This window comes from Spinacia oleracea, chromosome 1, assembly GCF_020520425.1.
Source record: "Spinacia oleracea cultivar Varoflay chromosome 1, BTI_SOV_V1, whole genome shotgun sequence".
NCBI classification, from domain to species: domain Eukaryota; kingdom Viridiplantae; phylum Streptophyta; class Magnoliopsida; order Caryophyllales; family Amaranthaceae; genus Spinacia; species Spinacia oleracea.
In genome coordinates this window covers 120,196,199-120,212,827 of record NC_079487.1, presented here as the reverse complement: position 1 = coordinate 120,212,827, position 16,629 = coordinate 120,196,199, and the positions used below count along the sequence as shown (strand labels likewise).

The following is a 16,629-nucleotide window of genomic DNA, read 5'->3' as shown; positions in this document are numbered from 1 at the left end:
AGTTCAATTGGCGGCGAATTTCTACTCTTCACCCTATCTCTCATCTCCTCACCCCTGCTACAGCTGTTATTGTTGTTGGTTGTTGGTTGTTGGTGTTGTTGTAATACTTGTTTGTCGCTCATTGGTCTAATTACTCTTCAATCGTTCAATTGGAGGTGAAGAGAAAGGGGGTTGTGGAAGGGAGGAGATAGAAAGGGTCAATAGATGAGGAGGGGTTTTTTGGTGTGTATAGGTTGTCAATGGGTGGAGGAGCACTAAGCAGCAACGGTGGTGCATGGAGGAGGTGTTGTGGTGGACCGGAGGGTAGGAGAGACGGGGTCTGTACTCTGTAGGAGGAGTAAGAGGATGAAGAATAAGAAAAATAAAATAAATAAATATTCTAAAAGGAAGAGGAAATTAATAAAAAGAAAAAAAAAAAAAAAAAAACTTGTGACCAATGGTTTCTTGACATGTGTACAGATTACCTATTATTTTAGGTTGGTGACCTGTTGGGTACAATAAAAGTTAATGGGGTATAAATGTTGGATTATTAATTAATAATCGATAGGTTGGATTATTAGCGGAAAATCGTCAAAAGGTTGGATTATTTAAAGTAATTTTTCCTAAATATAATGATTTTCAATCGACCGGGTCCAAAACGGGTTCGGTCGAATTTTGACCCATTACTTTTCAGGTTGCTCAGGTTCGATAAAATCGGGTTATGGAACGCAAAATCTTGTTCAAGACCCAGTATTTTCGTGTGAGTTTGGGCTAATTTTCGGGTCAGGTCGATTTTTGACAGATCTAACTATATGTAACGCCCTATAATATTTAATTTAAATAATTAAATTAATATTATTTCATTAGTTTTTTTTTTCCCAAACAAACAAGCTACCGAGGAATCAAACTAATGAGTTACACTATGTCCAGGATTGTGCCAACTACCGAGGAATCAAACTAACGAGTCACACTATGAAACTTTGGGAGTGGATTATTGAGCAAAGATTGAAGACAACTGTAAAAATTTCGGAGAACCAGTTTGGATTTATGCCTGAGAGATCGACTATGGAGGCCATTCATCTTATAAGGCAACTAATGGATAATTATCGGGATAAGAAGAAGGATTTACATATGGTTTTCATTGATTTGGAGAAGCGTATGATAAGGTACCAAGAGAAATTCTTTGGTGGGTATTAAGTAGGATGTGAATTCTGAGGAAGTATATTGATATCATCAAGTACATGTATGAGGGAGTTAGTACGAGTGTGAGAACTAGCGTTGGTAAGACTGAAGAATTCCCCATTACGATTGGAGTGCATCAAGGTTCCGCACTTAGCCCGTTTCTTTTTGCTATAGTCATGGACGAATTGACGAGGTCAATCCAAGATGGTATACCCTGGTGCATGATGTTTGCAGATGATATTGTGTTGATTGATGAAACAAAAGAAGGAGTGGAAAGTAAGTTGGAGTTATGGAGACAAACTTTGGAATCTCGAGGTTTTAGGCTGAGTAGAAACAAGACGGAATATATGGAGTGTAAGTTTAGTGGAGTCCAAGATAGAGAGATAGGGACGATTACCTTAGATGGGAAAATTGTTCAAGGCTCTGAAATGTTTCGGTATTTAGGATCTATTATCCAAAAGGATGGAGAATTGGATGGCGATGTGGCCCGTAGAATCAAAGCAGGTTGGTTGAAGTGGAAAAGTGTCACGGGGTTCCTATGTGATTCAGGCATGCCTCAAAGATTGAAGGGAAAATTTTACAGCACGGGAATTCGACTGGCTTTGTTATACGGCACGGAATGCTGGGCAGTGAAACATTGTCACGTGCACAAGATGAATGTGGCGGAGATGCGCATGTTACATTGGATGTGTGGGCATACAAAAAAGGATCGTTTGAGGAATGAGATTATTAGGAAGAAAGTAGGGGTTGCACCGATTGAGTTTAAGATGATGGGAAATCGTTTAAGATGGTTTGGACATTTAAGCAACAGATCAAATGATTCCCCGGTTAGGAGGTAGAAGGGTGGCAAAGGGATAGAATTGCAAGTGGTAGGGGAAGACCTAATAAAACTTAGAGGAAGGTGATTGAGCACGATATGAGCTTTCTTGGGATTGAGGAAAATATGGCGTTGGATAGGACAGAGTGGAGGGAGAGAATATACATTGATGACTTCATTTGACTTATAAAACTTCAATGTTTCTGATTCTCTTTATTTTTATTTTTACTTTTTTTTTTTGAAAAGAAATTCTTTTTTTTTTCACATGCTATTTTGAAATGTACTTATTTTACTTATTCATTTATTTTAAATTTTACTTATTTTTTATTATCTCTTACAATATTTCTTCTATAATATATGGAAAATTTGTCAAATACAACCTAATAAAGTTCTTTATTTGCCAATTACAACCTCAAATTTTTATTTTTGCCAATTACAACCTTAAACTTATATATCCATTTTAAATACAACCCGAAATTATTTTCCGGCAAAAATCACCGCAAGATGATGCCATAAAGTTATTAAAAAATCAAAAGGTTGGACCCTAACCTTTATCCTGGCTTATTATTTGAGTGATAGTATGGTTAACGGTAGGTTAAACTATGATTAACTGACAGTAAAATAAAAACGAGGTCCCAAAAAGTGAAAAAGGGTTGAAGTCAGTTAAAAAACCAAAAGTTTGGACCAACCTATTTTAACTCCACAAAACCTCGTTTTATTTGTGTTTACTAGTTGAGTGTACGTGTGTTGCACATGATTTTTTTTAAATAAAACAATAAATATTTTTTGAGTAATATTGATGTGTTATTTTCACAAAAGTGATGTACTTCAATATTTTAGGAAAAAGAAACTAATTAAAGAAAATGAATATCTCTGGTATGAATTATTTATGAGATTAATCAAAACTTGACAATTAGGTACTCGATCCGTATATGGTCGTTACGTATAATAAAGCTCTAAAACTTATCGAAAGCTTGAATTGCATTCTACATTGTGTTGCTCAATGCTAAAGCTTTAAGTGAACCCGAAATAGGCCTATTCAAAGTTAATCGATTCATTTTAATTTAATCGGTAATTCCATCAGTTTTGACAATTTGTACACGATGAATCCACTCCTTACTTAAATACCCTTAACTATACAGAGTAATAATTATATTCATTTAAATATTTAAAATTGTGCGTATATATTTGTGTATGATGTAATTCTATGCCAGACAAGCAAAAACAATGCAAAAGAATTATTAGTCTGAAAATGTTTTTGACGTGTGATAATAAGATAAATCAATCATACACTCTTGATTCTTGAAGTCTTGATAATCATACTCTTACATCATAACTAATTTTTTTTAATATGGTTTAAAGTAATATGGATTTGGCCATATACTTATTATAAGTTTTTAAGGAAAGTGAGTGTCATAGAGAACTTTATAGGCATCCAAACAAAGCTAAGCATGTCATTACATTGACGAGGAGCAAAATTGGAAAAAAAAATACGCAAACTAGGGGTGAGTGTTCGACTTTTGTAAGTAATAGAGAAACGAAAAAGAATAAGTAATAGATAAAAGATTAAAAAACACAAGTGTTTATATTAAAAAAAGGCAAATTTGCCAAAAAGGACATTTTATAACTCAAATTTTGCGAGAAAGGACCTTATATAATTTTTTTTGTGAAATCACACCTTAATGTATTTTTTTGCGAGAAATGACCTAAGGGAAGATTCCGGCATTGACTGAGCTTTTCCGGATATTGACTTGCGCGTGACCAACACGTGTGGCTTAACTTGGATAAAGACACTGATTTTCCCGAGTCTTGAATTTTCAAATTTGATTTTATTTCGATTTTTTATCAACTTTAGATTTTAAAGCTTAGAACTTTGGAGGAAAATTGGATGTGGTTAGCAAAATAAAGCCACACGTGCTTCTCACGTGCAAGTCAATGGCCGGAAAAACTCAGTCAATGCCGGAAACTTACTTTTGGTTGTCTTTCGCAAAAAAAATTAAGGTGTGATTTCAAAAAAATAAAATTATACAACATTCTTTCTCGAAAATAAATAAATTACATTAAGGTGTGATTTCACAAAAAAAATTATATAAGTCATTTCTCGCAAAATTTGGGTTATAAAATGTCATCTATATATTATACTAAAAGAGAGGAAATCAATGTGGTGATGACAAATTTCACTCATTGATTCGCCTCTCTTTTAAATAGAAAATAATAATTAAAACACTTAAATTAAGGAAAAAATATTATTGATTTTCACTATAAATCTAAAGATTCTGTTGATAATAAACATACTAAAATATTTTCTGGCTCTTTTCCCCTTCCTAATTAAACAAATAAATTATACGGAGGATATACTTCAGTTCAACACCTTATTACGAAGTATATTTTTAAAAGATATTATTGCTAAACTAAAAAATATATTTTATAATTTATGTATTAGTAATTAGTAAACATTAAATGGAATTACTACGACATACGGATTATATGTGAACGCAACTGATATGCTTCATATTATGTCCATGCAAAACTAGATATTACGATAACATTAATTTGTGATATAACAAGATAAGACAGGTGAGCATAGACATACATATAACTTAGTAAAATTTTAATTTTGGATTTTACGATTTATATTAAGTACGATTTAAAAGTTGATGAATAAGATAAATTTTTAAATGGGTCAATTCAGTTAAGAGGGTGTAGTATGCCATTTTTTAATGAATATTTGGTCGAATAAAGTTGGTAAGTACATTTGATCTACTAATAATATATCATATTGTATCATATTTGGGGTGAAGGGGCAAAGATGATTTTGATTTCTAACTCCATAAGCCAACATAGACTTTATAATGGTTATATCTTATAATTAAGGGTTTATTATATTGTACGTTGTAGTATTTTATATTGTAACAAAATTATTATTAATATGTTTGCAACGACAAAAATAATTTTTCTATGTTAATGTAAAGGATTGTAATATCCCTTATATATAAAATTTTGTGTAAAATTAACATTATGATATATAAACCATGCATCACACTTGATATGGGTGAGTCCAGACTTAATTAATTTATTCTAAGGACGAAGATAAAGATAGATTATTGACTAATATTGTCTAATAAATAGAGATTTGGTGTTGGTGAATAGATATGAGGATAACGTGTACCAAGCCACCTTGGTGGTGGGGCGAGTTTGAATTATTGGATTTGAGAACCCGAATCCTCACCCAATTCTAATTATATAGGTCACATTTAGATATTTTCATCAATATTATAGCTAATAAAATCAATTTTAATAATAAACTTATGTCAATATATTCAAAAGTAAGATGCATGAAAGACAAAGTGACGTATTTAACGAATATAAGGACGAAAGGTTATCAGTGGGGCGAGTTTTTTTTGGGTTAAGAGGGTAACGGGACGAGGATGCATGAATTTTTTATTAGCCTCGCCCGCCTCCTCTTATCATTCAACTAATTTATCGCAAATCTTTCAAAAAAAAAACTATTAACCTACATATTATAATGTTTTGTTCATTTACTCTAATCAGACAATCAAATTGTAGAAGACTCTATAATAGAGTTTTAAATTCATAATTCTCTTACCAAAACAAAAAATGTTGATTTTGGGGGTGGGTTTGAGGCTGGTGTAGATACACGGGAGGATGATTGAACGTGGATGAATTATATTGTTTACCCTTCAGGAAAGGGATTGGGTGGGGTGGCCCGGTTGGTACTATTGTTCCTATTGTGGGTGGCGAGGAGGGGGATAAGATCTTAGGTGTTACGAGTGTGGAGGTCCCTCCCCGCCCCAAAGTCATCTCTATCTGAATAAAGTAAATGGTACGGGTATGCGTTAAATGATCGTGTAATGAGGTAGTTAATTAAGACGAACATGAATGAGATTGGGGTTTGGTACCATACCAACAGTTGGTGGAGGGGATAAAAGTTTTACGCGGGTACGATTGTGGAGGCTCCGCCCGCCTCAAAGTCATTTATAGTCGAATAAAATAGACGGAGGAGGTAGGCGTTAAGTGATAGGCTAATGAGATAGACGGCGAGGGAGTATTAGAGGAGTATGACTACCGAAGTATAGGGTGGATGAGAATAATTTTATATTTGATACGGGTGATGAACTGGGACGAAAACAATCATATCTTTGTACCCTTATTTGTTTAATTTTTTTTTAATAAATAAGACATTAACAACGTATTTTATCCATCATTAATTTTTAAATAGAAAATATTTATATGCTATATTTTTTTTATTTATTATAGATTGTCTGCAAATACATTTTAGATTTCATGCAAATTTAATATTAGGATTATAAACTGTGCAATCGCACGGGCACTATACTAGTTTTTAACTAATTTTCCTTAAAAAGATAAAGGAAATTTATCAATGAGTTGTAAGATTATGGCAATATAGAAAATAAGGTATAGTGGGGAAAAAACGATGCAAAACTTAAAGAAGGAGTTGGGGCTTTTATATTTATACTAAGTAGAGGATCTATTAAAGAAAAACAATGAAGCAACAAATCGAATTCAGTATTTGAAACCCTAGAACTTTGAAAGAGTGAAAGGGGAAAACTTAAATTAATTCGACAGGAAGGAGGAGAGAGGAAGCTGATGCTCGTCTGAAACTGGTAAGCTTATTACTTTCTCAATTACAGTTTTTGTAATTCTTGTCGCACAATTTTGTGTTCCCCCTCACCCCGACAATTCTAGGGTTTCCGCCTTTCCCTGCGGAATTATATTTGTTGCTTGATTGATTTCTTTCTGGGTCTTTTGTTTTTGCTAGAATTTGTTGATTTTGCGAATATATTCATTTTATTGGGCTGGGGTTAGCTACCAAGAAATATATTCTTCAATAGAAACGATTGTTTGTACCTGAATAGATGATTATTCATTCCTATTTTCGCAATTATTTCATTTGTATGTTTATTTGCATCAATTAGGTGGAACTTGCTCTGTTTTGTTCGCCATGGGTTCAAGGGTAAAAAATCTAAAGAATTTTTGGGAATCAGTTTCTGTAAAAGACCCAGTTTTTGTAAAAGATGCAAATTCTGCAAAAGATAAAGTGTTGGAGAGAAGTGTTTCTGGAAATGGCATAGTTACTTTATTAGAAAAAAACGAGGAGAATATCGAAATTGAAAGGGGATGCTGCAATCTGCAATTATCAGTGGGTATGAGCACAGATGAACAGAAGCCACTCACTAACAGAGAACAAGAGCGAAAGAACAGAGAACAAGAGCTAAAGAAAATGGCGGAATCACTTGAAGCCATACAAACTGATCCTTGGGCCTGCCATGGTTATGTGCATGTTAGAAGTGAACCAGTGTTTGAGGTTCTATCAGTGAATCTTCGCAACAAAAGCAATACCCTATCACACAGCAGCAATCAGTCATTGGAGCTCTATGGTAATATTGATGTCTATGATGCTAGTGAACGTAGTAATAGGTACATTCTCTTTGAACGCACTGAGCAAGATGAGTCAGAGCTTATCCCTTTTGTTGGTGGTACCTTAAGTCTAACAGGGCCTGATGATATAAAGTCAATGGACAAACCAACTGTTCTTGTTAATATTTTGGATAAAGTTTCAGGCAAAAACCTTATCTTTGGGGCTGCTCCTTTGCTCAAGACAACTGATATAGTCAAACAGGATCATCAGTTTGAACAATTTCGGAGCATTACTCTATCTGGTACTGGCTGTTCTGCTGAGGTGGAGTACTTGGCATTGACTTTTGGTATGTTTGCCCAAGTTGAGGTCAGACTTTTTAAGTCGCGATTTGTGGGAAGTGAGAGCGATGAAGAGGAAGAGGTAGAGGAAGGGGAAGGTGAAGAGCTTGATGTATATGGGAAAATTTCTGCTGAGTATAAACTTTATGGCTCTGAAAAGCAAGTCCATAGCGTTACTCTTTTCGAGATTAAGAAGGGTTCTAATAAGCTTGGACAAGTAATATTGGGGTCTCCTATTTCCCTGTCTAGATCAGTGGTGGCTGTTCCTGCATATTCAACTCTCACAATTTCTGTAGAAGTATGGGATGGTGCTAAGAATGAGATAGTTTTCGGGGGAAGTTGTGAGTTTGAAACTAATAACCATAGCAGGGAGCAAGACATCATTCGTGGTCCAGATTGTTTACATGCTCAAGTGTTTACTGAATGGAGGGAACCATTTATGCTGGATAAATCATATAACAAAATGGATAGGTTGGGATTGAACAATGTACGTCACTTCTCAATCCCGGTATGTTTTTTTTTCACTTGTGCTTTCTCATTTTTCTTAGTATTTGATGATGTACTTTTTTCTGCTTTAAATTGACCTTTCTTTGTCACTTGTATGTTCAGCCCAACCCAGGAGAGTTCACGGCACATCGAGAAGTCGAGGTGTTCTCTATATTTATAGGTCGGCCAAATGAGCAGAAGTTAAGTCTCCATGGCATGGTTAACTTTTACGGCAGTTGGGGTCCGATTAATATCTTTGAAAGGGACAAGAATGATCCCTATATATTGTACCCTGGCTGCAACTTATTACCTCTAAAATTCCCCAAGTATCTTCTCTCACCGGGGGACTTTTTTGGTATATCAGTAAACCTTGAAGATGTTGAGGGTCATGTGTCGATCAAGGGAGACGTGGCGTCGAGTACTGGATTGAATTACCGTTTGAGTCCTTGGCAAGATTGCCTCTTGTGTTCTGTTATTAAAGGTGCAAATCATCATTGCTTTGCATCTGTTCATTACACGGTCTTCTCGTTTGCAGTTCACTGTGTACTTAAAGTTGGTTTCCTTTTCAAGGATCATCAACATTTTGCTGATGCTGATGCTGATGCTTGTAGCAAACTTCATGGGAGTATCGTTGCTCGCTATAAAAAGTATGGTGACAAAACATCTTATGAAAGATTATATTTCAGGAGTGTACTTTTTGAGAGGACTTTGGGAAATCCTTTAGAAAAGATAGGTAAGGATTTTGAGATGGAGCTTTCGAAACCTGTGGTTGTTGTTCCGTATGATTCTTCCTTGTTTATAGACGTAGATTTGAGTTGCCGATATGGTGGTTATACTCACCTTATAAATGGCACTAGAGAATTTCAAATTGGCATTGGTGTTGGTGATGGTGTAACAATTGAGGGAGATAAAGTTGGCATCAATATCACTATGGCATGGAGCCGACCTAGATTTGTTGCTTAATTTATAGTATTAGTTTTGTTTCTCATGTCGTTTGTAATAACTTTCTTTGTACGATGACTGTAGTAATATGATATTCTGACATTGGGCTTGCTGACATTTGGAGAAGGATGTCAAGTGCAAATGTTAGGGAAGACTATGAAAAAGAGATGGTGCCTCAACAAGCTGCTTGATTGCTATGGGTTGCTTTTGGACAGGATTAAGTACAATGACTATCATGCTAACTGCTCTAACTCCACCTATTTTGGGTTTGTATTATATAAAGCTACTAGGCTAATTATCTTTTCAGCCATAACTCTGTTTACTGGTTTTTGGATGCTAGCTATGGGCTGCTTTTGCTGCTTTGTAAGACTCTTATGTTTGGGTTGTGAGGTTTTTAATACCTCTTAATATATTTCCTATTTCTGCGTAAAAAAAAAAGAAGTAATATGATATTCTTATGAATCTATGATCACTGAAGATCTCCTATATATATAATATATATTAAAAAAAACCGCCAAGTCTTTCATTTTGCGTAATTTTATACCCTTTATACACCTACTCCTTTGCTATTTGCATGGTTCTTCATTGACACTGCCAGATTGCCATCCATGTGTTTATTTTCTTGAGTTTGACGGTTAGGTTACTTGACACTATCAATTCCTTCTTCCTTCTCAAGAATTGGTTAGTTCTTTGTCGCCGACCCAATTAACCGGCTAATTACCTATCTCTGTTGAACTCATCATATTGTCTGAAATCAGTAAATCCTCTTGCCATAAAACAAAGTTATTGTTTTGGGTTTGGTCCGATTTCATCAATTTTATCTTACTATATGTTTGTTTTGGGTTTAATCCAATTTATCAAGTTTATCTGATTTTGTGCAAATTTATTTGTAGGATTGTTTCATAAACGTCAAGTGATAGATAAAAATTGTGAATTTTGTTAGATTGAGTTTTGGGGTTATTAGTACGAAGTATATGTTAATTATATGATTTCTAAATTTTTTCCGCTTTGTCTCCCTTTGCATGTGAAATCCAAAGCAATTTGCATACTATACTGGCTCAAGTGCTCAACAGGTACAATTGCGTTGTTTAACAATTGGTATACAATTTAATTTTTGTTACATTTTGAAGTGATCAATTTTTTTTGCTGATTGTTTGCTTTGGAATCTCTTTCACGTAGCATGATTTATGGATATTTTGGATCGGTTATCCGAAAAAAATCAGTATAAACGTGATTAATTTTATACATTTTTTAAAATTCGTATAGTTTTCGAATTTTCGAATTTTCGAATACCCGATCAAAAACTTTCGGATTCGGATCACATTTTTCCTATCTGAAAATTTCGGATCGGATTCGATATAAGAAATTGAACACCCCTTGTCAGCATAAAATGGGACTGCAACATTTATTTGACGTTATAATATTGCAAAAATGGAGTTGCTTATTGTTTTAACGATTTTATTTATTTATTTTAAAATACATAATAGAGAAAACGGTTGTAACACCCCGTATTTTTAAGCCTGTTTTATTATTCTGTAATTACGATTATTAACGTAATTACGTCCTAAATTTTCCGAGCTATTTTAATTATCCTACTTATGTCTATCTATTTATTGTGACTTAATATCAATTATTTAAGCCCAATTTATTTTTCATACGATGAGTCTGCTCTTTCAAGCCAACTTTATTGCCCAAAATCTGATTTCTATTTCATCTTTATTTCTATTCTAAGTTCATAAATTACTATTTTGCCATTATATCAATTGAAAAACCAAAGACCCATTTTTCTTCTTGTTCCTTCTCCATACGTGTAACACCCCGACCTCTAAATCACTTATTTAATCATAATTAGCAGCGGAATTAACCTAATTCGGTCGGGACATCACCCGCCGTAACTCCCTCTTGGGAATTACAAGGCAACTATCAATCATAAGCTATTAAACTCCAAAATTCACATAATCATCCTTCTCAATTCCTTAATAAAAGTACGAAACTTAATCAAGAATCTTTACTTAAACTTGTTACAACTTAACATTAACTTAGGTGAACTTGGTAATAGTGAAATCCTCGCCACTACTCGTTTCCGTGGTCCCCAGCATTACCTAAATCAGAAAACAAAACGGTGAGCCGAAGACTCAGTAACAAGTTACCCTAGCATCGTAACATCATTTCAATTCATTTTATTTAATAAACAGGTAGAATAGAATATAGTAAAACATTTAATAAATCAACATTTCATCATTTCAAAAATATCATTTCAGGAACATTAAATTTCAGGAACATCGTTTCAGGAACATTATTTCAGGATCGTCATTTAATTAATCTTTTTCCTTTTAACATTATTATTCTGGTCCTCAGGACTTTACAGGAAAACATGGTAGGACGTCTCCTACGAACAGGGGAAGCCAGTGCTTCATAACAGGGGGAGTCAATGCTCCATAACAGGGGAAGCCAGTGCTTCATTTCAGGGGAACCTTGGTTCCATATCAGGGGAAGCTAGTGCTTCTTATCAGGGGGAACCTTGGTTTCATATCAGGGGAAGCCAGTGCTTCTTATCAGGGGGAACCTGGGCTCCATATCAGGGGAACTTGACCAGTTCTTAAACTTTCATTTATCATGTTTACATTTCTTTTAGTTGAACATTAATCAGGAAAATCTCAATCATTAGGGTGGTTCAATATACCATTAAATCTCGTTATTTCATAAAATCGTTTCTTTCAGAAATTAATAATAATTCATTAAATCAATACCTTGCATAAAGCTGCATTATCGTAAAACAATTCAATCAAATCATACTTGTAATCCCGCAATTCATAAAACATCATTATAAAACATCAATCATTCATAACATCATTCATAAATACATTTCGAAGGGAATGCGGGTACTAGCAATAACCGTTACCTCAACCGCAGTTTTTATACTTCCTGTCCGATGGATCGTCCTTCCTGAGCCCCGAGTCCAATTTCTTTCAAAATATTAAATTATCGAATTAGTATTAAATCGACAAATAATTATAAAATCGATATTTTATAAATATTAAGTTTATAAATAATGAATTTATAAATAACGTATTTTAATATAATTTCATAATTTAATGAAAATATTATTAAACGAAATTTTAATCGAAATATATTTATATATTTCGTAAATCGATTTTCATGAAAATATTATTTAAATTTCATATATTAACGAAAATATTATTTAAATCAAATTTTCAGTATATATATATATATATATATATATATATATATATATATATATATATATATATATATATATATATATATATATATATATATATATATATATATATATATATATATATATAATCATCATTTAAAAATCCATTTTATTTCAAGGCTTAAGTAATCATTTATTTTCATAAAATATTAAGATTAGTAAGTATATGGACATGTTACCTAAATTCACTTGAGCTATTGGGCTAAAAGGAAAGTTGGGCTTGCTTGAATAATTAAAGGAACAAAGTTCCAATATTGGAACCTGTTTCTCGCGGAACAGGGCACGAAGCAGGGGAGAACGGACGAAGGGGAAGGAGAGAGGGAAGGGAGGAGGGTGGCTGGCGGCACGGCGGTGCTGTCGAGAGAAACCCGTCAAAAGGCGACGGTGGAGGGTGATTTGCGGCGGCAGAGCACAAGGGGACGGAGGGGAAAGACACGAGCAAAGGCGACAACAGGGGAGGAGGTGTGAACCGAGGAGGAGATCGGGGAGCTTGAGGGAGGAAGTGGGTGGTTCTGGGCGGAGGCACGCCGGGTATTGGAGCGGATATTGGTTGGTGAAGGTGGTTGGAGTGGTGGTGACTGCGGCGTGGGTGGTGTAGAATGGCAGAAAAGGGGAGGGAGACAGGGGAACGGGGCAGGGGATGCGTGCGTAGGAGGGAGAGGGTGAGGGAGGTGTGGTGGTGGTGCTGGGTGGTCGGGAATGGGGCGCAGCAAGGTGGTGCAGCGAAGGGGAGAAGGGGACAGCAGTGGTGGCAGCCACCGGTGGTGGTGGTTCGATCAAACAGGAAAAAAAAAGGGGAGTAAAATTGATTTTTAGTTTTTGAAATTCAACTTGAAATTGGAGCTGATTGAATGAAGAATTGGGGCAGATTTTTGCTCTGATTTGTAGTTTTAAGTAGAGTGAAAGAGAAGCTAAGGTCCTTGGGGAGCAAGGCATGAACAAGGACCGAATTGAGGGAAAGAGAGGAAGGAAGGAATTGCTTCCTTCTTCCTGGTACACGTGAAGAGCAAGGAAAGGGAAAAAAAAATGAAGTTTTTGTTCTTTTAAAGCATTTTGTTGTTTTGTCATTTTACTTTAGTTAGGCAAAAATTCAGAAAATTGATTTCTATTTTTAGGAAATTAATTTGAATAGAAATGTTTAAATAAAAATTTAGTTTTAAATAATCCTTTATATAAATATCGTTATCGAAAAATGAATTTAGTTTCCGAATAAATAAGAATGTTTTGAAATTATTAAAAATCCGAAATCAATTACGAAATAACTAATATTTAAAAAGTAGCTTAAACTCGTAAATTTGAAATTAAATCATAGAATTTGAAAATTAATAAATAGTGTAACAATATTTAAAAATTCAAGCGAAATAAAACTTCGTTAATTAAAAATAAAGTTCGAATTTTAGGACTTAAAACGATTTTAAGCTAAATAAAAATAATTAAGCCTAATTAACCGAGTTTTAAAAATTCGGGGTATTACAATACGTGTAAATGGAGAGCTTTGCCACCAAGCCTTTGACTTTCCTTTGTCTCCAAATTCTGTCCAAATGCATAGAAAAGCCAATTCATCCTTCTTCATTCTTGTGTGGCAAAATTTCGGATAGCCAAATGTCTAAACCATTTCTCAATTTCATGACTCACCATGTCAATAAAGATTTATAAATAGCCTTCTAATTTTCAGTAATTTGGAAATTGCAATACCAAAACCAATTAAAAAGTGAGTAAGAAAAATAAATAAACCATTGATGAAACTTGAAGCTTTTCCACTATTTTCTCTCTCCTCCGTTTCACCACCGCGGCGCCACCTCCCTCGGCCACCGCTGCTACACTCCCTGCCGGAGACTGTCTCCAGTTGACGGCCGACCACCATCCTTATCCGGCACTATTCGTGGCCATTGTTGCTGGATGCGGTGCGGTGTTGTTGTTGTTGTTGTGCGGCTCCCTATTCTTTTCGCTGCTATGCTACTGCTTATTGCTTTATTGATCTTTTCCAAATAAAATCCTAAGTATAAAGAGGGGTTGTTAGTGGGCCATGATAATATTAATGAGTTAGCAAGTTATTTTGTGGGCTTTGACTATGAATACAAGAAACTAGGGAAGGCCACGTAAGTGTAAGTGTCCTAAACTCCTAATCTAGTGGTCTTTCCCTTTATTTTGGTAGAATGAATTTTATTAATTCCTATGTTTACTTTGTATATTGTTGAGGTTTTTGAGTTTGATTAAAGGAATTGAAAGCAATGGTCAAGGATTATGGTATTTAAGTTGAGCTTCGTACTAAATTAAGCCTACGGAATTACGATCGAGGTAATTATTATGTCTAGCATTTTATTCTACATGTCCGTATACGTTATGTAATACTTATGTCCATCAATTATGTTTATGTCCGTATGTGTACTATGTGAGACTACATGATTTTTATGTGATTTATGTGCTAAATGATATGATATATGTTTATGATTATGATCATGATGATATGTTAAAGTATTTTATTATTTTATGATGTTAAAGACGTTGTTCGGAAATAATTATGATATTTATAAAGTTATTTTAAATAAAGACGATGTTGCTTTTGTCGGCCTGGAAAAGTGAACTGAACTAGTAAATGGGCAAGTTACAGGTGGAGGCAAGTTAAAGTCAAAGTTAAAGTTAAAGGGAAACAGTTCCCCCCCTGAAAAGATGTAAGAAAAGTCCCGCCAAAGCCTGTACTTGCCAATGAGCTGTAAAGGAAATGATTCCTTGCCGACACAGTTTTCAAGATAACGAGATTAAGTTAGTTGTTTCCGAACAATAAATGCTAATGATTGATATGTGCCAAATGATTTTCAAAATAAAACCGTTTTGACGGGTTGGAGTAATATTACTGAGTTTTCCGCTCATTTTTGGATTTTTCCTGTGTTTTTCCTGTTTTCTATTTTTATGATGATGTACAGGTTCGGTTATGGAGCTCGAGTTGCTCAAGAGGAGAGTTATTACTGGAGTTGGTAGTTTATTATGGGGATATCGAGATGGGAATTATTTATTATGGAAATCCTGTTATTGAGGTTGTTATAAGAATATTGATTTATATTTATTTATGGGAATATTGTATTGTTATTTAAGGATTATTTTATTTGTGGGCCCATACCCACAGGTCCCAGGATTAATTATGCCTAATTCCGCTGCTAATGATCAGTTAAATACGGTTTATTACCGCTAATTAAGGAGCCGAAAAGTCGGGGCGTTACAACGGTGGTTCATAATAACTGTGCTATATGCTAATGGAAACGAGGTAGTATATAGAGCAGTTGTCTACTGCAACTGTTACCTATTTTATTGTTTATTTAACGGTTAAATATGATAACCGCTCTATATTCCTTCTCCATTTATTGATTTTAGGCAGGGTATATAGAGAGCACCCTTCTCAAATTAACCACCGTAATGTATGACCAGACATATAAAGCGCCTCTTCCAACCGCTTTATAAACTTTATAAAGCGTTGAGCAGGAGAGCGCCTATAAGACGCTTTATAAAGCCTATTTTAACAGCTCTATATTCCTATTTTTGTAGTAGTGAATCCGTGAGTGAATATAACTCAACCATGTTTAAAATTACTTCTCACCTGAAATTAAGTAGAGAGAAAATTACTGGTGCAGATATGTTAGAAAAAACATACTCCACTTTTCATGCAAACAATGTTGTCCTGCAAACACAGTATCGAGAAAAGGGTTTTAAGAAATATTCTGAATTGATATCTTGTCTTCTCGTGGCTGAACAAAATAATGAGTTGTTAATGAAAAATCATGAAGCACGCCCTATTGGCTTAACTCCATTCCCTGAAGCGAATATGACATCCTATAATGGGAAAGAATTACAGAAAAAAGACCATGCCATCAGCAGTGGTCGTGGCCAATGTTGAGGTCGTGGGCGTTGATCGCGGAAAAACTAGGTCGTTACTAGTCTCTCCTAATCAAACAAATTACCTAAACTAACCACTAAACACAAGTAAAGCGGTAAGCAAGGGTCGGAATCCACAAGGACTAAGGTGCGCTAATTTATGCTAATCGAACAACAAGCTAGGTCGAAACGAGTTGGAAAGTCAACTAACCAACTAAAACTAAATCAACTAAACTAAGAAATCAAAAGTAAACGAGATTAGGGAATGGGTCAAACAACAACAAATCATGGATTGAACCTAAGAGAATTGAAAACGGGGAAGATTCACAAGCACTACATGATAAGCGTTGAATTCACAAATAGCTCCAACCATCTT

The 16,629-nt window shown here is 34.7% G+C and overlaps 1 protein-coding gene and 1 long non-coding RNA gene across 2 annotated transcripts; one reads left to right on the top strand and one right to left on the bottom strand.

The window, feature by feature from the left end:
* Positions 1-6,405: 6,405 nt before the first annotated feature.
* LOC130471982 (uncharacterized) lies at positions 6,406-9,260 on the top strand. Its single transcript, XM_056842365.1, has 3 exons — positions 6,406-6,624; positions 6,937-8,225; positions 8,327-9,260. Exons 2-3 carry the CDS (start codon positions 6,963-6,965, stop codon positions 9,164-9,166), a joined length of 2,103 nt encoding a protein of 700 aa, XP_056698343.1. The 5' UTR covers positions 6,406-6,624; positions 6,937-6,962; the 3' UTR covers positions 9,167-9,260.
* A 1,769-nt stretch (positions 9,261-11,029) lies between these two features.
* On the bottom strand, positions 11,030-13,375 carry LOC130471980 (uncharacterized). Its single transcript, XR_008932210.1, has 3 exons — positions 12,566-13,375; positions 12,048-12,111; positions 11,030-11,247 (listed from the first exon to the last, which is right to left on the bottom strand). It is a non-coding gene; the product is annotated as an uncharacterized lncRNA (long non-coding RNA).
* Positions 13,376-16,629: the final 3,254 nt, after the last annotated feature.